General features: G+C 38.6%; 2 protein-coding genes across 7 annotated transcripts; both read left to right on the top strand.

The window, feature by feature from the left end:
* The first annotated feature begins 900 nt into the window (after positions 1-900).
* Positions 901-2,676, top strand: CCIN (calicin). Its single transcript, XM_026672847.2, has one exon. It carries the CDS (start codon positions 901-903, stop codon positions 2,674-2,676), a length of 1,776 nt encoding a protein of 591 aa, XP_026528632.2.
* Positions 2,677-8,587: 5,911 nt separating this feature from the next.
* CLTA (clathrin light chain A) lies at positions 8,588-27,073 on the top strand. 6 transcript variants are annotated; one of them, XM_087957431.1, is made up of 7 exons: positions 8,588-9,007; positions 19,141-19,178; positions 21,289-21,427; positions 22,176-22,287; positions 23,448-23,501; positions 25,359-25,394; positions 26,611-27,073. In XM_087957431.1, the coding sequence occupies exons 1-7, from the start codon at positions 8,806-8,808 to the stop codon at positions 26,780-26,782; spliced, it is 753 nt and encodes a 250-aa protein (XP_087813557.1). In that variant the 5' UTR covers positions 8,588-8,805; the 3' UTR covers positions 26,783-27,073. The 6 variants fall into 6 exon arrangements, with proteins under 6 accessions (XP_087813557.1, XP_087813558.1, XP_087813559.1 ...); XM_087957432.1 differs by having other exon boundaries at positions 21,310-21,427; XM_087957433.1 differs by lacking the exon at positions 25,359-25,394.
* Positions 27,074-27,262: the final 189 nt, after the last annotated feature.

Below are 27,262 nucleotides of genomic sequence, written 5' to 3' on the forward strand. Positions count from 1 at the left end.
CAATAACTGAAAAGGTTGGTCCAAACCTTTTGAAGCCATAAATGGTTACATTCATCATCACTGGAAATGAAAAGAATATTTAAAAGTACCTGTTCTACATAATACTTGATCATTAAAATGAGCTGATACACTGAGAATATTGTAATAAAGGTTTATTTCTAATCTTCAAATACTGACTACGAGTACAGAACATAGTTAAGGGAGCCTTCTGTATTATTCTCAAGCACAAAACATCTTAAGGGGTTGCATTTAGCACTTCTGCAGCCAAGTTCTTTGAATTATTTGAATGATGTTTTCAGAATTTACTTTAGTTGTTTTGTTTTTTATTTGATTTCTTTTTCTGCCTGTTTGCCTTTAGGGAAAGGAAAAGCAGATTAATTAATCAAATTTCCATTCAAAGTGACTGGGAATTGTGATGTTTCTGATCCAAACATGCCGAAGAATATCAAACTGAGGAAAATGGTGATGTAAGAAACGTACCCTATGATTAGAAGTATTGTTTCTCTTTTTGTAGCAAAGCTGGAGGTGACCGGTATTGAGATCTGAAGTAGGAAGAGGCTCTGATCTGTAGTGCATGTCCTTGCTATACTTCTTGTTCGCTCTTATTTTCCTGAAGCTGCATAGTGAGAAGGGAAAGGCTCAACCTCTTTAGGAAGCTACCAACAGTGAGCTTATCCATACTGGATCTGAAGTAACATTCCTATATTATCCAAATGCTGCGCAGAACCTTTTACAAATTTCAAAAGGCTGTTTTCAGTATAGGTCACAAGTAATTATGACCTGGTATCTACATCTACTGACATCACTCCACTGCACTCAGAGTGAGGTTTTCAGGCCAAGAGAATCTAGGCTTTTACCATCATCTTCAACTTCAGACAACCTTCAGACCCAGCTCAAAACATGAAGATGCAGTTTACAGAAAAGAACCACAACAGTTTTATGGTACAGGCCCTTAACAAACAAAGAAAGAACAAGGAATTTTGTGATGTGGCTCTCAGTGTGGACCAGACTGTCTTCCATGCCCACCTCAACGTCTTAGCAGCTATGTCTTCCCATATAAGGAGTTTGATATCCAGCAATGATATGAAAGCAGATGATGAACTCTATATTATCATTGATGCGAAATTCATGAGCCCGGCCTTAATGGAGGAATTGCTTGATTATTTCTATACTGGGAGGATTGTGATTTCAGAGAAAAATGTGGAGGAACTGCTGAAGGGAGCCAAGTACTTCAGTTCCCAAACTTTAAGAAGTCACTGCTCTGATTTCCTCCTCCGGTCCCTCAAAACGGAGAACTGCCTCCAGTACATTCTGGTAGCCACTACATATGACCTGAAGGACATAAGGAATGCTGCCTATGATGGGATACGAGACAATTTTCATTATTGGGTAGGGCCTCAGGGCATATCAGAATTTATGCAATGCCCTTATCACGTCCTCAGCAAATTGCTTAAAGAGGAGAATCTTCACGTGCAAAACGAAGATCAGATCTTTCTCGGTCTCCTTCAGTGGATAAAATATAAAAAGAATGAAAGGGAGAAGCATTTTAAAAAGTGCTTTGGCTATATACGTTTAACAGCAGTTTCTACCAAGACACTACTTGCAGCCTGTCGGGAAGTGTTGCTCTTTGCAGACCACACTGGACCTCTGTCCCGGATAGAAGCTGTGTTGAGTGAACGTAAACATGGAAGTCCTCAAAGTTTGATGCTTCAACAAAGGAAGGGGGCACTAGTGGACTCAGTAGTAATCTTAGGGGGACAAAAAGAACAGGGCAAATTCAACAATGAGGTGTTTGCATATGTAATAGGAGAGAATATCTGGATGAAACTCACAGAAATGCCTTACAGAGCAGCCGCACTCAGTGCAGCCTCACTGGGGAAATTCATTTATGTCTCTGGAGGAACCACTGAGCAGATCTCTGGGCTGAAGACTGCCTGGAAGTATGATATGGATACCAACACATGGATCAAACTTCCAGATCTGCCAGTTGGTCTTGTTTTCCATAGCATGGTGACTTGTGGAGGCGCAGTGTATTCTATAGGAGGTAGCACAGCCCCAAGAAGGTACATTTCCAGTATCTACAAGTACGATGAAGGCAAAGAGAAATGGACTCTTGCTGGGAAGATGAGTATACCTATGGACGCAACTGCACTGATCACCAAGGGAGACAAGACTATTTACATTGTGACAGGGAGATGTCTGGTAAATGGGCGCTTCTCACGAGTAGGTGTGCTGGACTGCTTTGACACCGAGACCCGGAATGTAGTCCAGTATATCACTTTTCCCATTCAGTTCAACCATAAGCCCTTGTTGTCTTTCCCACATGAGAACATTTTGAGTATACAGAGCCACAAAGAGAGCATGGAAATAAATCTGCAGAAGGTTAAAGTTAGCAAAACCTCAAGCCTTGTGCCTCTGCTGCCACATAACTATAGTTTGGATCTGTCACATGCAGTGTGTTCTATTGGGAATAACAAAGTGTTTGTATGTGGTGGACTTATTTGTCCAGGTGAAAAACGTCCAGAGGAGTATTCTATCAATCGGCAAGCATATATGTTAGACCAAAGCACTGGGGAATGGAGGACTTTAGCTGTGCCTCCAGAAGCTCTTGATTGTCCTGCTTGCTGCATGGCGAAGTTGCCATGCAGGGTCCTCCAAAAAACTGTAGTCAATTAATTTGGGAAACCAAAATGAAACAATCTGTAGCAATAAAGAATGGCTGAAATGCAGTTTACAGATACATAGATGGACACTTCCTTTTGTCCCTTTATCATGTACGTAATGTAATTAGGATGAGAATATTGGAGTGGGATATGGCACTTATCCAGGGTTAGAGGCAAAAGATAATCAGCTAGAGATCATATGCAATATTAATATAGAAGTTAACATGTTTCATTCTGTGATTTTTACGTTAAATATTGAAACCTATTTTAAAACAGTGGATAAAAACCTAGATACCAGGCTTCCCACTTGACCCACAGCTGCAGCCTAGCAAGTAAAGCACTGCATGATTCATCTAAAACCCTGACTATGTGAAATTGCATAGCAGTAACCCATGCAAATTTTTATGCCCTAACCTTTGGGAGTAATCTTAAGATTTTGGAATTGTTGCAGTGGCAACTTTAAAGTCCAGAAATATTCTTAACTATTTTATTACAGGTTCAAAGAGGAACAGCAATAATAGTTAACTTCTAAAGGTGTTGTGATTTAGATTTACATATTCTCAAGTGCTAAGACTCCTATGTTCTGTATGGAAATAAAAATGGCCATCGTCTCTTTTCTTAACAAGGTTTTAAAGAAGAATGTAATGTTAGGAGTTCTACTACCCAGTTAGCAGAGCTGTTCACAAAAATAATAAAAATTAACAACAGTGGGAAACTATCCAGATATTGTTGAGGGTACATACAATGAAACTTGAAAAATTAGAATATCGTGAAAAAATTCATTTATTTCTGTAATGCAACTTAAAAGATGAAACTAACATATGAGATAGACTCATTACATGCAAACAAGAGTTCAAGCCGTGATTTGTCATAATTGTGATGATGATGGCTTACAGCTCATGAAAACCCCAAATCCACAATCTCAGAAAATTACCGTGTTTCTCATATAATAAGGCCGGGTCTTATTTCTTTTTGAGCCCCGAAAAAATGGCTAGGCTGTCTTTTGAGGGTGACTTTGACGGTGATCTTCGGGCGGGCGGCGACGGCTTGGATGTTGACCTCAGCGTTGGTGGGGCACTTCGTATCAGGGTCAACGCAGGCAGCACCATGTCCAGGTGTGCAACAAAAGTACTTCCTAATGGCAAGCCCCCCACCATTCCCCCATTTTGCATGTTTTAATACAGGCCTTAATTTGGGGGGAGGGGCTTAATTTCATTTCATGCCTATAAAACATGCTGGGACTTCCTATTGGGGGAGGCCGTATTGTTGGAGAAACAGGGTAGAATATTATATGCAATCAATAAAACAAGGTTTGTACACAGAACAATATCAGACCTCTGAAAAGCAGAAGCATGCATATGTACTCAGAACTTAGTTTGGGCCCCTTTTGCAGCAATTACTGCCTCAATGTGGCGTGGCAAGGAAGCTATCAGCCTGTGGCACTGCTGAGGTGTTATGGAAGACCAGGATGCTTCAATAGCGGCCTTCAGCTCTTCTGCATTGTTCGGTCTCATGTCTTTCATCTTTCTCTTGGCAATGCCCCATAGATTCTCTATGTAGTTCAGGTCAGGTGAGTTTGCTGGCCAATCAAGCACAGTAATCCCACGGTCATTGAACCTGGTTTTGGTGCTTTTGGCAGTATGGGCAGGTGCCAAGTCCTGCTGGAAAATCAAGTCAGCATTCCCATAAAGCTTGTCTGTGGAAGGAAGCATGAAGTGCTCCAAAATCTCCTGGTAGACGGCTGCGTTGACCCTGGACTTAATGAAGCACAGTGGACCAACACCAGCAATGACATGGCTCCCCAAATCAACACAGACTGTAGAAACTTCACACTGGACTTCAAGCATCTTGCAGTGTGTGCCTCTCCATTCTTCCTCCAGACTCTGGGTCCTTGGTTTCCAAAGGAGATGCAAAAGTTGCTCATCAGAAAAGAGGACTTTGGACCACTCAGCAACAGACCAGTTTTGTTTTTCTTTAGCCCAGGTAAGATGCTTCTGACGTTGTTTGTTGATCAGGAGTGGCTTGACAAGAGGAATACGACATTTGAAGCCCATATCCAGGATCCGTGTGTGGTGGCTCTTGATGCACTGACTCCAGCCTCAGTCCACTCCTCGTGAAAGTCCCCAACACTTTTGAATGGCCTTTTCCTGACAATCCTCTCCAGGCTGCAGTCATCCCTGCTGCTTATGCACCTTTTTCTTCCACACTTTCCCCTTCCACATAACTTTCTATTAATGTGCTTTGATACAGCACTTTGGGAACATCCAACTTCTTTTGCAATTACCTTTTGAGGCTTTCCCTCCTTATGGAGGGTGTCAATGATGGTTTTCTGCACAACTGTCAGGTCAGCTGTCTTTCCCATGATTGTGATTCCTACTGAACCAGACTGAGAGACCATTTAAAGGCTCAGGAACCCTTTGCAGGTGTTATGGCTTAATTAGCTGATTAGATTGGGACACTTTGAGCCTAGAATATTGAACCTTTTCACAATATTCTAATTTTCTGAGATTGTGGAGTTGGGATTTTCATGAGCTGTAAGCCATGATCATCACAATTATGACAAATCACGGCTTGAACTATTTTGCTTTGCATGTAATGAGTCTATCTCATATATTAGGTTCACCTTTTAAGTTGCATTACTGAAATAAATGAACTTTTCCACGATATTCTACTTTTTCGAGTTTCACCTGTAGATTCCAGTGTCCCAACCAACATTGCCCCCAGTTAAGAAATCCTCGGAGCTGAATTGAACAGCATTTTAAAAGTTATTCATTTTTCATCCTCGGTTATGCCCTGCTCTCAATTCTATCTTTGTTACAAAATATATACAGTATTTTTAAACAACAGTAAAGCCTGAGGTCAATTTTCTTTATGTAGCAATCTCTTTTCCTTCACACATTGCCTTTGCAACCAAAGAAAGGAAAACAATTGATTCATAGCAATTGTCTTACAAAGAGGATTTGGAGAATAGAGCCATTTTTTTTCAAGAAGAGGCATTTTCAATTAAAGCTGTTGCTACTGTTGCAACAAAATAATTGTTGATAGTAGCATTTACATGGTCCTCAGGTAGTAGCAAAGTAGACAAGTTTGTAAATCTATAGATATATGTAAAGAATATAAATTATCTCTCACCAAATTCCTTGTGTAAAATTATGTAAGACAAATGATCCTTCCTTCCTTCCAAAATCATTCTTTTTTAAAAATGCAGCTTAGTGTGAAAGATCAAAGTAGAGAGAACTGCATTTTAATCTAGGCCAGGGTGAATGCTGTGTGTACACACATAGGTAGATAATCATACTAAGTTCTTTTTCACAATGGTGATGTTTAAATAACACTATTAATTGAACCATGGTTACTCACCTCATTTGGGGAGGGTTGTAATTCATACTGGACCATAAAGCTAAGTTGGTTAACTAGTTTATGGCTTGGTATGTTGAACAGTTCTAGCTTTGTGACTGTCCAAGAAAGCTAGCTATTGACCTCTGTGATCTTTAAAAAATAGCAAACCTCTGTCATTTGACTAATGATTGCTCAATGATTTCTAGATAATAATGTGGAGAACTGAAGCTATCTTTCTTTGAAGAAAGAGGAAATGAAAATTTGTTACAAGAATTTCTGAAGTTATTCTGAGCTGTAGTCCCAAAGGCTATTAATTTTCTAAGATTACACTACAAAAAGGATTGCCATTTTTTACTGTTTCTATGCTTTTAATACCTGGTATGCAATAATATAGAATGTTACTGTTTTATAACAGATAGGGGATATACTATAATGAAAGAAGATGCTAGGAAAGACTAGCCAGTGTGATATTCAGTGTAGGCATCTGCTGGGAGTGGGAGGCTAGAGTGATGGCAATATATATCAGCCTACCCCAGCTTGCCCATTAAATTATCCCCTATTTCCACATTTTGTTTCTGCCAAATCACAGCCAATCTGGAATGGCTGTAAAGAAAATCTGAAACATATGTTTATTTCAGATCCAAAATAAATGTTCTGCTTCACCCATAGTGGATACTACTCTTGCCATCTCCAAATGCATACATGTAGACACGGCCAGCCCATACTTCCTGTTTCTTCTCGGATTCATAATAATATTTAAAAGGAAGGTATAAAAATATTACTGAACAGAACTGTTTTCTCCCATATGTAGTCTGAAACAACCTGTCCTTACAGTACTAACTCCTGGTAACTCCTTGGGCATGTTTATATTTTGAGTGGGAACAATATAGATGCATTTGCTATTGTCTTTTTCTAGGATGTTTTTGACTTTCCAGCCTAGCCCTGGAATTCCCTCATAGTTTCCCGTTCAAAAACTAAATGTATCCAGTCATTTAGCTTCCAAGCTCAGAAAAGGCCAATCACGAACTATCACCTGCTTTGATATCCAACTAAAAAAGCAGGTATGTTTTGCTATACATAATTTTTAAAATTTATTTATTTTATTTTGTCAAGCGATTATTAGATAACAGGTATAAGTATAAACATGGTTATTAAAACATGAAATGGATACGAATAAGAAAAAAAAGAAACAATAGGACAGGGATGGTAGGCACATTGGTGCGCTTATGCACGCCCCCTATTTAAAATTTTTATTTGCACTAAAAGGGAAGATCTTCCTGCTCTATGAAGTCAATAAGTTATAACTTTAAAAACTATACAAGTGATTCCTGCAGTTACAAATGGTTTCAGAACAAATAAAGAGCTTTCAAAAGCAAAACAAGTGTGTTCAATATCTGAATACAAAGGTAACTTTCTAATATTCTGACATTACCAAGTTTTGAACTGTATTTCTGAGAACTAGAAAACAATTACCTCTATATGGACCTTTTCATTAGAATAAGCTTTACAAGGAACACCTCCACAGCTTTTGTAGTATTTGAAGTGCCTAACTTTTTTTGGAAAAAAAGTTACTTCTCATGAAAAACAAATTGGCCAACATCTTCAAAGAAAAACCAGAAAGTCCAGCTGCCTCTTGAAAAAGCACCTTTGCGACAACCATGACCTGGATGACTGAGAATCTCCATAGACATTTAGCGATAAACTGGCCAGAAGAACTGCCATTTATTATAGAACTGTGTGACTAAGTTACACAGAAACAAGTAGTAGGGATCCTCCAGACCCTTAATGGGCCAAGTTACTGCTACAGAGGTATTGTATGTGATTTTTGATATTTCAGTTGTAATTTTATATATTAACTGACTTTACATAAATTTTAAGACATCACCTTTTTGTAATTTTAATTGTAGTCACATCTGATATAAATTTAGATTCCATATAACCCATAGATTATTCCTTTCAGACTTCACAGCTTCTAGCCAGATTGTTTTATAGATGTATATTAAGTTTGTCTCAAATTTTCTTCACTGCCTCTGACGAGCAATTTAGAAGTATTCACAGAGAGCTCCTAGCGACCGGTTGTACTTGTCTGCAGTAAACTGACAGACTGGCCAGAGAGGATAAGAGACCTTCTCCTTGCAGTAGTACTCGTTCTTTCTGTAACGTCTGGCAAAGTGACAGCAAAGCCACAAGTGCTTAGTAATTTTAGTGCCAGTAAGTTATTAGGACGCACTTTCAGAGAAGGGCGCGTAAAAGGAGCGTTTCCTTTTCGAGCAAACTCTGGCGCTCCTCCTTTCGTTGCACCGCCGACCATTCACGTTATAAACCCGGTTTTTGCCTCAATACCTCCGCTTAATATGCCAGCCGGGAAGTCCGCATTAAGAGGAGGGATGGGGGAGGGAGAGAGAAAAAAAAAAACCCGTCCCGACCCCGAGCAGGTCCCTCCTCCTCCTCCCCCCCCCACCTCAGAGCTCACGGACGAAAAGAGTAAAGAGATCACGTGTGCAGAATCCCGCCTTCTGAGCACACTAATTGGCTTCTGCCTTTCTCTCCCCTCGGTTGGTTGGTGGATTTGGGCCATCACTCTAGGAGCTTTCCCGGGAAGGTGGGGGTGGAGGAAGGAAAGGAGAAAAAGGCTGCTGACTGCTGGACTGATTAGCTGGAGGAAGCCGGAAATAGTACTCGCTATCCGTTAAACGGTTGCCTCGGGCGGGTTTGTAGTTTTTTGGGTTTTTTTTTCTTTTTTGGCCGCTCGTCTCTTGGGGACCGTCGCTTCGGTTGACTCCTCCCCGATTCTTTTCGCTCAATGGCCGAGTTCGATCTCTTCGGCGCCTCTCAGCCAGTGGCGGGAAACGGGGCACTGGGGGTTGGCGAAGAAGACCCAGCCGCCGCCTTCCTGGCCCAGCAGGAGAATGAAATCGCGGGCATCGAGAACGACGAGGGCTACAGTATCCTGGAAAACGGCGAGGTGCCCGTCGGGATGCAAGGCCAAGACGCGCTGACCGCAGGTTAGGAGAAGGCCCGCCGAGGACACGGAGCGCGCGGGGAAGGGGTGGGGGGGTGGGAAGAAAGTGACACGTGCTGAGGGGGGGAGAGAGAAAGAGGGAGTCGGTCACGTGACAGCCGGCGCGCGCGTGAACGACCCGGCCTTGGGGGAGAAAAAGGGAGGAGAGAAATGGAAGCTTCTCAGTCGAGCCCCCTCCCGCGACCCTCTCTAGACGTTCTGTAGCAGGGGTCTTCCAACCTTGGCCCCTTTAAGCCTGCCTGGAGGACTTCAACTCCCAGAATTCAATTCCCAGCTTTGCTTTCTGGGGAATTCTGGGAGTTGAAGTCCTCCAGGCTTAAAGGGGCCAAGGTTGGAGACCCCTGTTCTATAGCTCGTGTGTGTGTGTGTGTGTGTGTGTGTGTGTGTAAAACTGCCTAATGGTTAGAGCTGCTTCCCCCCTCTCTCTGGCCGAGTTCCTTAAGGCTGACCCGAAGGAAATCTATGCCACAGCGATTGTATGAAGATCTTTGTTAATACTAGTAGCCCCCTCAAAAAATAGTGTGGAAAAAAAAATACCGCGCGTATTTCAGGCACAATACCTCCCCCCCAAATAAAAAATAAAACCACCACTCAAAACTCAGCCAGTTCATGTAACTTTTGAAGCCACTGCAGCCGTAGGCCTACAGGCTCCTTGTGGCTCTAGGCGCCTTCTCTTTCCTCACGAGAACCTGTATTGGAAAGTTCGATGCCTGAGGCAGGTTGCCTCGCCCCGCCTAATACGTGGCAGAGAGAATTCGGCGTCGAATGGCGAATAAAATGAGCCACGGTAAAGAAAACTGGCCTCAGAACTGAACTCAAACTTCCCTTTTTCATCTTTTAGTCATTTTTCTAGTCTGGCCATCTACGCCTGCGGTTCCTATTTTTCCACACCTCTTTTTCCTTGCCTCATAATTCACTTCGGAATATTGGGGTGCTCGTCCTCCCAATAACTGGTTCCTATCAGTGCCAATATTTGTATTTGTTTCCAGGTAACGTTCATGAGGCTGGCTGTTGCTTATAATTCCTCCTTAAGACCTAACTAATTATGGGCCGGCCTGCCTCCAACATCTCATCTTGTTTGAGTGGTCCATGAAGATTTGTTCTGGATTCCTCCCTCAACACTTCAGGCAAATGGACCTGAAACAGGCCCATCTGTATAGCTGCCTCTTTCCTTGTGGAATTTGCTGTCCCTGAAATCAATATGCTTGCTACAGTATAGTTCTTTTTTTCCATAAAACAACAGAGAGCTGGCCCTTTAAAAAAGCATAAGGCAATTAAGATCAGCAGTGCTGTGCCTAATCCTCATATGTTATATGGTTCCTTTTAAAACTATATAGCTATCTATATAGCTGTTGAATAATTTCTGTATTTTATTGATTTTTTTTAAAAAATAGTTGCATGGAGTCTGAACTGGGCAGAATATAATTGTTTAGTTGAACATAAAGTCCATTTAGGAAAATAACATGGAAGTAGGTCTTCTCAGTTTATATTCTAAGCTGCTTACGTGTCTTTTCACGCTACATACTTAGTAAGAAACTTAAGTATAGCACCTTCTCTCACCATTTCCTTCCTTTGGTGGTTCTTTAAACAACATAATAAATCTGAAATTTCTGTCAAACATTAAAGGGAAACCATCACAAAACCATTAACTTGGATGTTTTATATTAGATTTATTATAGACTATAGGTTTTGGACAAAAAGGAAAGAAATAAAGGGGAAAAAAGAAAAAGTTAAAGTGACTTCTGATCTTTATAGAAGTTACAAGCTTTTACCATTTTTCTCTTTAGATTTATATTATCATTCCCTTCTTCCCATGTTTAATATGTTTTATTCAAAAAATCTTGTTTCATTTTCAGCAAAAGTTTTTAATCTTTTATAAATTTATGTTTTGTCCCTAATCAAGAACAGGTCAATACTTGGGTACATTTCAGCTAAGCACTTCTGATTCTGATTCAAAGAAAAATTGTTTCCTTTTTTCCCTCCCTCTTAAACATGATTCTCATTCACCCTATTTTATATTTGATTAGCACAAAATGAATTATGGAAACGGATCTGTTCTGGATCTTTGTGATTCTAGCTTGAGAGCACAAGACTGCATTTTTGGCTATGGTTTGATCCCCTATTGCAGGGGTCCCCAACCACCGGTCCACGGACCGGTACCGGTCCGTGGAACAAATCCTACTGGGCCGCTGGTTTGCTGGGCGCCGCCATCTTGTTTTGATAAAAAAGTCTACCCGGAAAAGCTCACCGGAAGCACTTTTTCATCAAAACAAGATGGCGGCGCCCAGCTGATGCTGGTACCAGGCCGCGGCATAAAAAAGGTTGGGGACCACTGCCCTATTGTATTTCATTCCTAGACTGTGGAGAGTCATTTGATGGTTGTACAACATTATCTTCTGCCAATGTAGAGAAGTGTTAAGTGTCTTTGGAACTAAAGTATATTCAATGTTAGGAAAATGATGAAATGGCCAAATAAAACATCTGTTTTTAATCTCCACCCCTTTTCTGTTCAATTGTATCTGATTCTTGGAGACTGCCTGGACATGTCCCTGTAGTTTCCTGGGCATGGTTTTTCAGACGTGTGCCATTGCTTCCTTCCTATGGCTAAGAGGAAGTGAATGGCCCAAGCTAATCCAGTTGGCATTATGCCTAAGGCAGGACCAGAACTCATTTTCTCTCAATTTCTAGTCTGGCGCTTTACCCACCTAGTTCCTTTCTATTTCAAAATCTGCATCATAAAACTAAAACTCTTCCTATGAAGTCATTTAGACTTAATATGTGCAGCCTTGATGAAATTCCTTAGTGTAAAATCACTACAGGTGCTCCTCGCCTTATGGCCATAATTGAGCCATATGGTAGCTAAGCCGGTCACCACGTGGCCATACCTGATTTTATAACATTTTTTTGTGCTGGTCATTAAATGAATCCATTTTACCCAATATGCTTTTTCAACCAGAAACATTGGAAACCAGAAAAACTCAAAAATTGCAGTCACATGACCCTGGGATGCTATAGTCAGCCATAAGGATAAACCAGTTGTCAAGTGTCCAAAATGTGATGATGTAACCATGGGGAGGTTGGCTGTCAGAACTTCAAACTGAAATCCTAAGTAGCTGGGGGTGGGGCGGTGAAACTTCAAATGATTAGTAAGTGACCAGCTGTACATTGAGGACTATCTGTAATGTTAATTCTCTTTAAAACAGAGGTGTCAAACTCAAATTTCATTGAGGGCCGCATCATGGTTGTGTTTGACCTTGGGATGGGGTGGGCGTGGCCAGCTCAAGATTTGTGTTGGGCTGGTGGTAGCCTGAGTGCCAGCAAAAACAGACTCCTGTTTTCGGCTGTGACGGCCTCCTGCAACTCTGCCAGCAAAAACGGAGCTTGGGAGGCCTCCTGAGCTCCATTTTTGTTGGCGGAGACACCACGGGCCAGTTCTTCACTGTTTCAAGGGTAGCCCCATGGGCCAGATCTAAGCATCATGCAGGCCAAATCCAGTCCCCAGGCCTTGAGTTGACACCTCTGCTTCAAAAGATGGTTTTCTCACATTTGCAGAGGAAGGTAGAATATCTAGCTAAAAGAGACTTCTGATTGCAGTATGTTAAGTTGTCCCGATGGTTGCTATAAGAAGAATTAGAACAAAAAGTGTTAGTTAATGCCAAATTTGAACTTGCCATCAGAAGGGCTTTGATCTTGCTGTGTAGGTACAGTAAAAAAGGTAGTCGCTGCAGATTTTATTCCTCTAGTTGTTGCTTCGTATAGGGGACAGTGCTTGTCTCCATGTCAAGGCTTTTGAGCCAGCACTATAGGAAGACATTTCCACAGTTATGTGGCCACCTTGATGTCACGGAGCACTGTTACTTTCCCACGGAAGTGGTACCTATTTATCTACTCACATTTGCATACTTTGACTGTTAGATTGGCAGGAACTGGAGCGAAAATGGGAGCTCATTCCATAGTGTGGAGTTCAGGTCTTGAACCTGGGCTGCAGCTTTCCATCTAGCAAGCCTAGCAACTTAATGGCTGAACCATCATGCTATCCTTGTTGTAAGGAATGGGAGAAAAAGCAGAATCATTCAGTACATGTTGTCTTAAAACTCTTTAAGGATGGGTTTTATTTCCTCAACTGCTCTCATATCTGTTTTGCCCAACAGCAGTTTAAATTCACAAGAAAAATAAAGAGGAACAAGCGGACTTATGCAGAAAATAGAAAAAAAATGCAAGCTTGAACACAATTGGGTATTTGAATAAATTATAAATGGCTTGATCTTAATTTGGATTAGTAGAAAAGTATGGTCTACCTATACTTCATAAATTCAGTGTTTATTTGATATAAACTCTTGGTCAAATGGCCTTGCTGCTCATTTGTTTCTAATAAGAATAATGTAAATCAGCTTGAGTTTTTCTTTGCATTTGCTATATGTGACAGAATCCATTACCTATTTGTTAATAAATAGTAATTGTTCTAGAATGCTTGGCCAAAAGCTTTAGAAATAGGTTTAAATAGGTTTAAAAATACAGAGGTTTTTGTTTGTTTGTTTACATACACAAAGTCATTCTTAACATCTATAATATTTTTCCCACGTTCTTTGTTTGGAATGCTATAGGGCAGGGGTCTTCAAACTTGACAGCTTTAAGACTTGTGGTCTTCAGCTTCCAGAATTCCTCCTCCAGTCATGCTAGCTCAGGAATCCTGGGAGTTGAAGTCCACAAGTCTTAAACTTGCCAAGTTTGAAGACCCTTGCAATACAGGGTATTCCTGTATTGTAGTATCCTAGATGTTTCCTTGGTTAAATATTTAAAGCAAATAAAATAATGGATTAAAAATTAATAGAATTAAAAAATTAGAAACCATATAGATGATGGCTTCTGACATTTTTTTAACCATTAACCATGAGTCATGTAATCAGGGATAAGGAGAGCTCAGAATCTAGTTAGAAACATTTTAAGCCACTTTCTAAATAGCCCTCCTATAGGCATGCATTAGTGTGCTTTTTCTGGAATTTTTAACTTGGCTCCTCATTTTCAAACTCCATTTTTCTTTTATTAAATTCTTCCTTCTTACAAACATTGATTTATTCCATTTTATGGCATGCTGTCCTACTTATAGTCAGACTCAAATCCCTGCATACAATTTTTTTCCAACATTCCACTGGTTTGTAAAGAACAGAAGAGCAATGCAACCCAGTTCATACTTTTGAAAACTTGAGTGTCCCAACAGCCAAAACTTATAACTTGTTATTATTACCTGTGTTTTCCCGAAAATAAGACCCTGTCTTATATTTTTTTGCCACCAAAAAAAGGCACCAGGTCTTATTTTCGTGGGATGTCATCTACTGACTAACCTCACTTGTGCACTTTGCTCCTGGCCTCCTTTTCGCTTTCAGAGGCCTTCAGGAATTTCTTCTGCGTCAGGCAAGGCTTTCCCGAAGGTCTCTGTTATCAGCTACAGGGGCCTTCAGGCCTTGCCAGCCTTGCCAGTTGCAGAAGAAATGGGCCGGCAAAGCAGGTGTCGGGGTGTGCGGGGCCTGGCTGCAACTGTCCAAAGGTAGGTAGCTCCACTCCCCTATCCCCACCCTAGCTTAATTTTTACCCGTGCACTCTGGAGTGGGTGGGATCTTAATTAGGGCTTATTTGGGGGGTAGGGCTTATATTGGGCGCACATGTAAAAATCAAGCTAGGGTAGGTCGTATTTACTTTCAGGGTAAGTTGTATTTTTGGGAAAACAGTATTTGCTAGAGTGGCATTCTGTTTTTAAAGATAGTGGCTATATTTAGCAGCATTGATTAGATTTCCATACCTAATAGTTTATTTCACCACTTGGAACTAGATTGGTTTCCCCCTGGGATGTGATCCTCTTTAAGAAATACTTATCCTTTATTTCCCCACTTCCCTCAAGAGGCAAGAATGTGTATTTGGAATAAATGCTATTTTTAGGTATGATGTTTGGAGATAGGTACAGGTCTCTACTTCACCATGTAGATAAATTATAACTCTTTATCAGCTTTGTGCTGATTTCTTTTAATTGCAGATAGTGTTCCCCTTTTACTATTAAATTCATTCTTTGCTTCTGGGAATGTTTAATGGAATAGAATGTTTAATAGAATGCAAATGTTAAGTTTTGTTTACTGTCGGAGCTATTTTTAATGCATACAGTACATAAAGCTGCTTAGTATTATAAGAAACAATCTATGAGCATGGTAGTCACTATAAATCTATGAGCATGGTAGTCACTATAAATTATGAATAAACAGAAACAGAAAATAACCACAGTGAAGTGGTACAAATGTGTGCTCGATAATATGATATTCATTAGCACAATTTTGTTTGCTTCAGTACACTCATATCCCTGAGTCTACTTTGGTGTAGATTTAGAGATTATACATGGAAATAGCAGGCAAGGGGAATCTGAAGGCATGAAACAATGTCTGTTTGCATGTCATGGACCTGTCTGGTCCAAGCTTAATACTAAATGTATGCTGTAGTAAGCATAATTAAGAATAATGTCCGACCTAAATTGGAGTATATTAGGACTACAATCCTAAAAACTATTGACAAGTGAAAACTTTTTGTTTTCTGCAAAAATTAAACAAAGACTCTAAATTGTTCCAGATATAGTTCTGTTGAATTGAATTTATTTCATATAATAATAATCTAAATTATCCTTTCTGATAGTGGAGCTCAACTAAAGCTTGTCTTTAGATAATTGTAATTAAAAGTATTCCGTTAATCAACTGTTGACATTTGAATGTGAAATCTGTTTTCCTACCGTGCAACCTGGAAATGTAAAAATATGATGCAGTTTTGATGTTTTATATCTTTTCTTAATAAAGCAAATACACACACAAACTCTTTCTCTTACATGTTGCTGATTTCAGCATTCTATAGAAAAATCTGGGATGTGAGAACATGGTTTTGAATTGGTTTCAGAGCCTGATGTGCTCTGTTCCTGGTATCCACTATTTTCTGTTCAGGGATAACAGGAAGAAGTGTGTGACCACAGATATCTAATCTTCTGGCAAAGGATGGAATATGTAAGTGCAAACTTCCTGTTTCTAGCAAAATTCTAGTATACTGGATTTCCCCCCCCCCTCATCTCTTTAAATATTTAGCCTTTTGATTTATGTGACTCAAATCTCACAATATTAGTTAATGATTATGGATAAAATTTAAAAAAACAATTAAAATGAATAAAACAAAATCTAATAAAACATAAATTATAAACTGGATTCTTGTGAATTTTAGAAATATAAGGTAGTACAATTTTTAAAACAATGAGAAATTAAGTTGCTGTAATCTGACAGTAGAGAATGAATTTTCTTCATTCTAATTTTCTAATTTTCTTCTTGTCTTGGAAAATTAATTAATAGAATTGTAGAATACATAAAGACATAGAAAATAAAATGTAAAAGGAAATGATCTATGGTTTCCATAGGGCCTATCCTACATGAATTTAGCTAGTCTTCGTATTGGAGTTAATATATTTCCCTTCTCATTTAGTTCTTGGGAACACATTAAAATGCATCATTGCCATAACTCTTCTATATTTCAGTATTTTTATTTGGTCTAACAGTCTAGCTGTGCTGAAACTGATAGACCTGGCCACCTAAGTAAATCCCTTTTGGCGGATAAGACTGTACATCTTGCCCATTTATATTTAGAATTTTCTTAGCAAAGGTCTGAAATAATTCTTAATAGAAATAGGAGGCTTTGGATTTAGAGCTAAGTGTTCACAATTCTTGATTACTTGCGCAGTTACAAATTGATTTGAACTTTTCCACATAGTTTGTATCAAATAAATAGTTATTCTTGTTGCCCTTTTATTTCATTTGAGCTTGATAAATTCGAACTCATTTGGCACCATGAGATTATCTGATTGCTGTATTTATCTGAGAAATAATAGCGTATTTCCTCAATATAACATTAAAATAACAGAGATGTCTTGGATTTACAGAGAATATGATAATATAATATTGTGGGCATTTCTCCACCACCACCCCCAGCCCCCATCACACTGTTTTGGGTATGTGGGTATCTTTTAATTTGAGAATCCTTTTCCTTTGGAATAAATATAGTAATATACAGTGAATGTGGAAGTACCAAGGGATAAATCGCTATGATTTTGTCTAGGCTTGAACATTTGAAATGGCTGCACATTCTGAACTATTGGATTACAAATTGTTATCTCTTCAGTTCCAGCTAGCAAAAACAAACTAGACTCAATGGCTTGTTGCACTGATGATGGACTGTGTTAGGTTTGTTGTCTGGGCTTCATTTTGGCTTTACCCTCATAGCATAGAAAGCAGATTCAATCAGGATGAAGCAGACTGGGATCTGCCTCATTTTTTTCTCTAGAAACTTAGAGATTCTTGATAGGAACTGAATGTGAGATAATCACCCAACAGGATCTAGGAACTGATACTTCAGAACAACTGGCCCAGGCAGACGAATTTAGTATCTGGAATTAAGGTTCCAGAAGAAGCCATTTATACTATGATCTGAACTTCCTATTTCAGCAAGTTGATCTCAGGGGAAGGGAATCTTTTACAACCTTTGAACCTTAGAGCTCTTCTCAAGATAAAACATTTAGAGCAGGGGTGTCCAACCTTAGCAACTTTAAGACTTGTGGACTTCAACTCCCAGAATTCCTCAGCCAGCAAAGCTGGCTGAGGAATTCTGGGAGTTGAAGTCCACAAATCTTAAAGTTGCCAGGTTGGACACCCCTGATTTAGAGTATCAGTCTTCCTCCTGTATGTAAACAAAAATAACCATCAGAAACAACAATTTGTTCTTCTGGCAACTCTGATCACTGTTTATTCTTAGAAGACAGGTCTTTCAGTCAAATTTATATTTAAAACCCTCCTTCCTGGAAATAAATGGAATATTTCTGGGATAGCAGCATCTCTTTTCTGTATCAACCAGTATAGCTTAAAATCATAGTATTGTTGTCACTCAGACTTCTAATACTAAATCATTTATGCTATAAGCCTGTGCCATTGAAATATATACGATGCTAGACATTGTATTACAAACTACTCTGTATTAATTATATAATTCATAGTATAATGTATATTTGCATTGCCTAAACTATTTGAGGTATTAAATGAAAAGAATGTTTTGAGAATTTTTAAGTAGCACTTTCACTCACATAAGAGCCACTGAGGTATCATGGTTAAAGTATTGAACTAGTAGCAAGGAGTCTTGGTTCTCGCTTAGGCTCAGAAGCCAGCTGGGTGATTTTGGTCCTCTCAGCCCTATACTGAAAATAGCTATCAAGCAATGCATACTGGATCAGCATGATAGATAACACTCCATAATCTTCAGTGAAGCAGAATTGATTTTACTGGATTGATTCAAGCAGATTATATATACATTGACAGAATTGCTTTTCAGTGTCTTCTGGAAGGCCAATCTCACCTCAGGGACTAAACTCAGGCCAATGGCATCTGTAGCATGTCTCTCATGCAGATGATGGGATGGCTAGATGCAACTGGGAAGAGGCTGTCCTTCAAATAATCTTTTCATTATCTTTAAATATAACCAGTCTTATTAGTTCCTTGAGTCTCATTGGAAAATGGTAATTCTTGGCATTTCATTTTTAACCAGTGTCTGTGTTTATGATCTCTCCCAAAGTGAATGTAGCCCTTAATTTTTCTAATCTAATAGAATTTATGCTTTACTCTCTGGTTATAATCAACTTTTAATCATTGAAATTATTTTTCAGTGAATTGTTTATTTCTTGTGGAATGAGTACTATAGCATTTCATTTTGAAACTATTATAATAGTAGTGTTAACAGCTTGAAACTGGTATCTTACAAATATATTACAAAGGAAAGAGGTAGACTGAAAAACTACTTCTAGAAAAAAACTCAATAAAGCATTATAAAAAAAGAAAAACTATGGCTTTACCAAGTAAACAATTGAAAGATGAGCTTTCTGTAGTCTTTACTCTTAGTTTATATAGTCTCTCAATTTCCAGTTGAGAGGGTGAAGCTAGTTTAACTATAAATAAAGCCTCATTCTTTAGTTTACTTTCTTACATACTTTTAAATGCTACTTCTTTTAAAGAAATATTCTGTTGTCAAGAAAGTTAATGTAGACCATTTCTTCTTCCTCAGATGCAATTGATGGCGTGACGAATGGCGATATCTACCAGGTAAGTGAAATTCTACTGAACTCTTGACAATGAGTTTTGTCTCCTTTTCCGGCATTTCAATATTAAACCCACATAATGCTGGAGTTGTCAACTGATTTCTAAAATTTAAAAGATTGGCTAGTGAGTATTTTTAGAAAAACAGAAGATATTCTCTCAATTTTCTTTCATCTGCATCTCAGCAACTCACTCCCTGTTTGCTTTGAATCTTGGCATAGGTACAAGAGAAGTTATGTGAATGTAAAAATTCCTAAAAGCTTCCATTACTGTTTCCCTGGGATGCAAGGAATTATGCTAGGACTATGCTAAGGGGGGAAGGGGACAGATTAGGGTGGGGAAATGTTAAAAACCTGACAAGTCACATTGATATCTTTTTATTATTTGTCAGTTTGTAAATATGCACACATTCTGTATTGTGTATTCTGCACCAGCAAGAGCTTCTTGTGTATTTATGAACTTACCTTTCTTTTTGGGCTCTTCAGTATGTTTGTCTCAGAACTGATCATACATTAGTAAGCTGGCTTCACAGTATTCTACCAGAAAAGCTGTGTGCATCTAATACTTTGCTGAGCATGCAAATGTAGCTGAAGGTTTTTTTAATTAATCACAAACACAATCTGCATTAGAAAATAAGCTATTATATCAGCTATTTATTTTTTCTGTTATTGTTAGCATTCAAGAATTGTTGTTTTCACAAGTCCGAATGTTGTAAAACTGGTTCGCTGTAATGTTTGTAGGAAGGATAAATATTGGTCTTGGTGGAAACATCAGAAGCATTTCTGTGATTTTAAATGAAATTGGAACCAATCAAAATTGTGCAGTTAAAGTATAATATAAAAAGGTAATATATATATATTAAAAGTACAAATAATTGTGATAGTATTAAACACTAATAAAGTGCCTGTCATATGGCAAATGTGATTAGAAAACAGATCTGTATACATGTAGTCCTTGATTTACAACCATTCATTTAGCAACTGTTCAAAGTTACATGGGACTGAAAAAAAGTGACAATGACCATATCAGCCCCATGATCATGATTTGAGCGGTTGGCAACCAGCTCACATTTATTATGTTTGCAATATAGCGCAATCACAGGATTGCCATTTGCAATCCTCCCATCTGGCTTCTATTGAGCAAAATCAATAAGAAAACTGGCAGAAAAGTACACAAGTCATATAGTCACATCATGTCCTACTTAACAACTGCACCCCTTAACAATGAATTTTCTGGTCCCTATATTGTTAAGTAAGTTGAAGACTACCTGTAATTGAAAGAACCCTATGGTACGTACATACATATGGTGGTACGTACAGGTAGTCCCTGAGTTACAGCAGTTCACTTAGCAACTGTTAGAAGTTGTGACATAACTCCCCATCCCCAAGTACTTACGACATTGTCTCCAGAAGGGTATGAATGTTACAACACCACAGCAGTCGTTCATCCTTACGAACAACTACAGAGGCACTGCAGCATTTATCGTGCCTATTCCCTCCCCTCATACTGCCACATCGGGTCTCCGCAGGCAGGCCCGTAGAGACTCACTTACCTTTCGAAGCTCTAGCAAGCTGTCTCATCTCCAGCCTTTCTGTTTCTTTGCCTGCTCAAACACTTTTCACCTGGAGACTGGAAGCTTCTGGGGGGCCATTATACCGCGTGACTTCAGGCATCCACCTGCTTTTGCAGAGAATGGGTGCCTAAAGCCAGGCACCCAGAAGCTTCCAGTCTCCAGGGGGAAAGCGTTTGCATGCCAATGGGAGGTTTGAAGCAACACGATTTCACTGGCCTGTCGCCATGTGAATACTTTTCTTTAGCAAAATACTATTATTAGTGTTGCCCTTTTTCTATTTTTCCTAGCAAAAGATGAGGTTTTCTTTCTTTTTCATAATTTAAGCAGGCTTTTTTAAAAAAAGCAGGGTACTTTTTAAAAAAGGGCTGAAACCCAGAAACCCTGCTCTGATCTCCCATTTAATGCTTCATTTGCCACGGAGGTTATATATTACCAAATCTTTCCAAATAACTTGTCCTTGTTGATCCATTTGCCTCTTCTTACATTTTCCTAAGAAAGCTAACCATGCCTTAGAACTTCATTTTTATTCAATTATAAAAATAGCTGCCTCTTTGTCTGGATCAGGAGAGCAACGGACCTACAGACTGCTACGCTGCTATTTCTCAAGCTGATCGTCTGCAGACAGAACCAGAGAGCATTCGCAAATGGAGAGAAGAACAGCGAGAGCGTCTAGAAGAGCTAGGTAAGAATCTAATTTTCAGCATCACATAACTGTTAATGGGAACTTTATTTTCATCTAAGTAAGGGTTGTTGGAGCGGCAATATTGTCAGTTGTCCTTGTATTGCAAACCATAGGCAAGGCATGCTTCATTTGCCATGTCCCTTGAATGCATGTTGACTCCATTTTGACTATGTCTTCCTGTATTAGGTACAGAGAACAGTATTGTTCAGGCCCAGAAGATAGGGCAGATCTGTTGTTAAAGCACAGAAAATATAATCATTCTTGCCAAATAATCTCAAATTCTAGAAATAATTTATTTGTGTGGTTTTTCCCCCCAACATGTTTTTTTTGCTGATTAGTTTGCACAGCATTTATTATCTTATTTAATTTTTGAAAGAACTAGTCATTAATAGTTCAAAAATAGAACCAAATTTGTTTTAAAAAGTCTTAGGAAACTGGCATATGTGACCAACTATTTCATTGTTCTTGTAGATTTTCTTCAGGTCAAACTTCGTTGGTGTGGTAGATCTACTTTCATTTTTCGCTATATTTCAGAAAAAAATTAATATATTCATACTGCTAATTAATCTTGAAATTGATTCCAGCCTTTGTGCTTAACTGCCTATCTTCCACTGATTTTTATCCCCTAAAAACTGATTTTTATCTCCACAGTTTTAGTCGGTAATAGTTCAGAACCTTACCTTTATTTAATCCCAAAGGCTGGATATTTATGTATAAACCACATGTCTTTGTCTATTTTTTTTTAAAGATGCAAACTCTCGAAAGCAAGAAGCAGAATGGAAGGAAAAAGCAATAAAGGAATTGGAGGAGTGGTATGCAAGACAAGATGAGCAGCTACAGAAAACAAAAGCAAATAACAGGTAAATGATACAGTTAAAAATTGGTTACTAGATTTTGGCATCACTTTTTTATTATTATTTTTTGCTGATATGATAGTGGCTCTATGCTAATTATAACTGGCAAACAATAGCCTCAGAAATTTTTAGGAATCCATTACTCTTAGGATAACAATTTTCTCATTCCCAATTCCCCCCCCCCTTTTTTTGTATAGATGGAGTTATATGTAAAATAAGAATTACCATGACTTTGCTAGTACCATTGAACAACTGTTTTCAGTAATAGAGACAATCTCAACTCTTTCCCAAAGACTAAATGACTGTATGTGTGATTGTGTATATTATAGATGTATAATCTGTGCCTGAGAGAGAGAGAAAGAGACTGTTACAGTTATATAATATGTGTGTGTTTGTGTGTATGTATATATACAGACATAACCTGATCAGGTCTCCTCTTGCAGTAGTCTGGTATAAAAACTGAACAAGTTAGGATTTTTCATTGCAATCAATATTTGATATTTCTAAATGAAGCAGTTGAAATATGTTGCTGTATTTTGACAGTTTGCTTTACAGCCAATTCAATAAATAGGGTTGTTTTTCTTTAGCAGTAACTGTTTTTTTCAGTCAGGAAATCACAGTTCCTTCTTAGCTTTTTTCTACCATAGTTTCTGAACCTTGTGATTAAAAATGAATTGCAGAGATGACACATGGAATGTCGTCTTTACTATATAGCCACTTGCTGGTTCAAAGGTTTAGAAATGCTCGCTCTGTAGAGCAGATTTCCCCTTTCTTAGCATAAACCAAAGCACTTTTTAAAAAAGCTTTTCCAAGTTAAGTTGCCTTTGTTAGCTGTTGTTTATAACCTAGTTTACCAAGATATCCCCTAGTTTGAAATGTTATTATGCAAAACAATGCCTGAAGACCTACAGTGGATGTTTGATTGTCTGCAAGGGACTAACTTATTTTAATTGAGCTAAGTTGTTTCTTATCTGTTGTTTTATTTCTTAACACATATTTCTTAAATATTTTTTTCCTTCACTTACAATTTCCAAACATTTCTAGGGTCATTAATCTGCATGTTACTCACTTGAAATTTAATTCTACTTTGCTATGTTTCCTTTTGCTTATTCTTTTCTCTTTGTCTTCTGTCTGCTTGCCTCTTCTGTGGACTACTTGCCATCTAGGGTGGCAGATGAAGCTTTCTACAAACAACCCTTCGCTGACGTGATCGGTTATGTGTATGTTGCCTAACTACTGGTTATATTCTGATCCATCTGTTTTACTTAACATTTTTAATCTCTTGAGAGTTACTATGACCAAAGTACCTCGGAGAGACATACTGTGTTATAGAGCAAAATAGGAAGAAGATATCTGACTTTTGGGGGGAGGGCAGGAATGGACAATTTCTGATATTACACATAGTTAAAATAAACAACAATAATAGTATCCAAGGAATGTCAATTGACTTCTGGACACATAATCACTGAATAGTTTAGGTGCTTTTAATCAAAGAATGGTGGAAATTTCAAATAAAATTGTAAGGAAGAACAATTTTCCGATGTTAAGGGAAGAGATTGCATGGTTTTGTTGTCTCTTCTTGTTGGGTTTTGGATATAGTATTAAAAGTGTTATTACTATGTAGCAAATGCTGGAGACTTCAGGTAACTCAGGGTTTGGTTTGAGTTACATAGTAGAGAGTATGCCTGGAATAATGAATTGTGAAAATATTAAAATTAATAGATAATGCTGGAATTGTTGAAATAATAGCAGTTGAATAGTAAATTGACCTTTTTCAAATCAGTGTTTGTTGGTTTCATTAATTTTGTAATAAGCAAACCTGTCTTAAATTTCATTCTATAGAAAATTAAACTGCTTAGCATGCAGTTTTGTTGAATTTTGTTGAACTAAATATAGGTGATATTTAGTAACTGAAAACACTCAGTTTTCTGAAAGCTGAGTACTTTTCTCCTGTACTGTTTACATATTTGACCGTGATGTTTCCCAAGCATATAAAATAATAAAAGCTGCTTAAGCAGCTCCTTTGTAGCTATACTAATTTTAAAACTATTGCAGTGGTTAACAAGAAATGGAAACAAACAGGGAAAAAAAGGTTAGGTAGTTTGTACAATATAAAATGGGAGGATTCATTCAGTCATAAAATATTGCTACAAGATTTAGTTCTAATAATTGTAGGTAAAATTTAGCTATAGCACTTTCCTAGGTAAAACAACTCTTCTTTCAGAATAAGTGGGATAACTTTTTCTGTTTTTCTATTCATATTCCAGTTCTATACTCTGAAAAGTTTAAATAAAAAGGTGCTTCTTATCTAGTTCTGGATGTTTATAATTCAGAATCAAATGCCTTCTTTCCTCAATGCACATGCTGAAATTGTGATACTTATGTTCGCTGGTGCTAGTCCAGATGGACAAAACGGAATACTATAATAGATGTTTTGATAGAATAATTGTCCTTCTTCCTGCTTAAAAACCCAATAATGGCAAGTTCAGGAGGTGGGGAAGTCGCTGTTCCTCGTCTATACACAGTAAGTTTGTAGTTGAATGGAGTATGCCAGGAACTGAGGAAAAAGTAACAGTGATCAAATTGCTTTGGAGTTGGGGCCCTGTGTTCCTCACCATGATTTATATTTCCTTAATTAATTGCCTAGAATGTTTTCAGATTCGTTGTGTAATCCGGAAGAGTTGCATAGCAGTCCTTGAAAAGGCCGATGGGTATTTCATGCCTGTTTCTGTTCTGATTTAAGCACTGAAACTTTCCCCAGCGCATTAGAAGTTTGGCAGATGACTTAGGAAACCCCTTGATTTGTGAAATGCTGAACTTACAGGTGGTGTCTGCCTTTGATTTTTCCAGTTGAAGTTCAGGCAGAAAGGCTGTTTCCTGTAACTTGGTTGGGGATGAGAGAAGAATGCCTATAGCACAGTTGCCGTAAAAGAAATTTTGGAGGCACCTGTTCCTGAACGTTGATAGTGCTGCAAAGTGCATGTCTGGCCGGCTTTACTTGCCATCTGCATTATGCTCATTTTCATTTTTCTATATCTGACTTAAACTCTCGTTTTTGTTTCTCTTCACCTTTAAAGCACAAACATAAACCATCCTTGCTACAGCCTAGAACAGTTAAGTAAACTCTTCACTGCCCCTTAAGTGTCTTGTCCCATGAAATAGCAGTGTTGTAGTGACCCTTGTCATCAGTGGTGTTTGTAAAATACAACCATACTTGTGATCAGTGCTGAACTTCATAAGTTCATATCATTGCTTCCCCCTCCCCTCAATACTCTGTGGGAGTAGTTTTCTTCCTTTCCCCTTCCCCGTAAGTAGGTCTGCTTTATTGCATTTGCTTATGTTCAGAGCTCACAGTCTGCTTCGATTAGTTCCAGAAAATAATTTTCCTATTTGTGAGCAAGATAGCAGAATGCTAGTATTGAAGGGACAATACTTGTGGTGATGTCATTTAAGCACAAAACGTGCACGAGTGCAGATGAAACAAAGAAGCAGATTTCTCCTTGGCCTTTTCCCTTCAGTCTTCCTTGCTCCAGTCTTTAGGTCCGTAGCATTTTCAAGCATGAGGCTATAACATCTTTTCTTTCATGCTAATTTCTGCTCTCTCCACAGCATTGAAAATAGCATTCCAGTTTCATGTTATAGTTTGTAAAAATTGAAAGTAACTGTTAAGAAGGCATCTGAACACCAATCTTAGCATACCATGCCAACCTAATTACTTCTACTGGTGTCCATAGGATCATTGGCGATGGCCTTATATAGAATCAGATGATGATCCTTCAACTTAATGTCATCAGATCTGACTCCTAATAGCTCTCAGAGGTTTCAGATTGGACTTTTTTTTTTTTTGGCCCTATATGGAAATGCTCGGGATTGCACCTGGAACCGTCTGCATGGATTACACATGCTCTGCTGTTGTATTGTGGATCTTCTAATTTATATTGTATGCAAAACTCAGTGTGAGGGTAATGAGATTGTGTACTGATTGTCAAATTTGCACATTGCACAGACTCAGGTTTTGCATCAGTACAGTTGATTCTCGATAAACCCACTCTCCTCAGCTCGGTACACTAAATAAGGTTGAGATTACCCTTCTCTTGTTAAACCAAGCACACATATACTCCGATATTTGACTTAGCACCTCTCTGTTCAACTGGATCTTGATTATTGCCCTCTCCACAATTTGAAGGTCTAAAAAGAGATGATTGGAAATTTTACCCTACTTTGGATGGTGGTGATGATGATTTTACACACAATTAGGAAGCAACTCATGGGAAAACGGGTGGGAGACCTATTTCATTGAAATGAAACATGGTGTTACATTATTTCTAGGGCAGCTGAAGAAGTCTTTGTGAATGATGTTGAAGACTCATCTCCTGGCACCGAGTGGGAACGTGTGGCTCGGCTCTGTGACTTTAACCCCAAGTCGAGCAAGCAGGCAAAAGATGTGTCCCGCATGCGGTCAGTGCTGATTTCGCTCAAGCAGGCCCCGCTGGTTCGCTGAAAGGGAAAGCACACCCTACACTACAAATGCAATATCTAACTTTACTCAGAGAAGCTGTGTTTGCAGTGATTGGATTAATTATGTTTAAATGTTTTTTGTTGTTTGTTTTTGGACCAAACCTCACAATGTATTTAGAGTTTGATCATTGTTCTGTGATTGCATGTTTCTCCTCTGTGTCCTCCTGGTGTCCAAACTGGGCGAAAACTTCCAAAATTGTAGTCTCTATGCTCCTCTTATGCATTGAGATTTGACTTTCAAATGTACCAATATTAAAGTTCTGTTTAAATTGCACTGTTGTGTGGGAATATTAAAAAGCCGAAGAAACTTTGCTCATTTAGAAGGATTCTGTTGTACTAGCTACAAATAGTTGGGAATATAACGGCTGCAATTTTTATTTTCAAAAACAGATGCATTCAAAATTACTGTTTTCTTTTCCCAGTTATCCCTTGACATTACCTTGCACATTTTCAAACCCAGAAT

Source organism: Notechis scutatus, chromosome 2, assembly GCF_049901735.1.
Source record: "Notechis scutatus isolate UNSWTSFEM ecotype Mainland chromosome 2, rNotScu1.2, whole genome shotgun sequence".
Taxonomy (NCBI): domain Eukaryota; kingdom Metazoa; phylum Chordata; class Lepidosauria; order Squamata; family Elapidae; genus Notechis; species Notechis scutatus.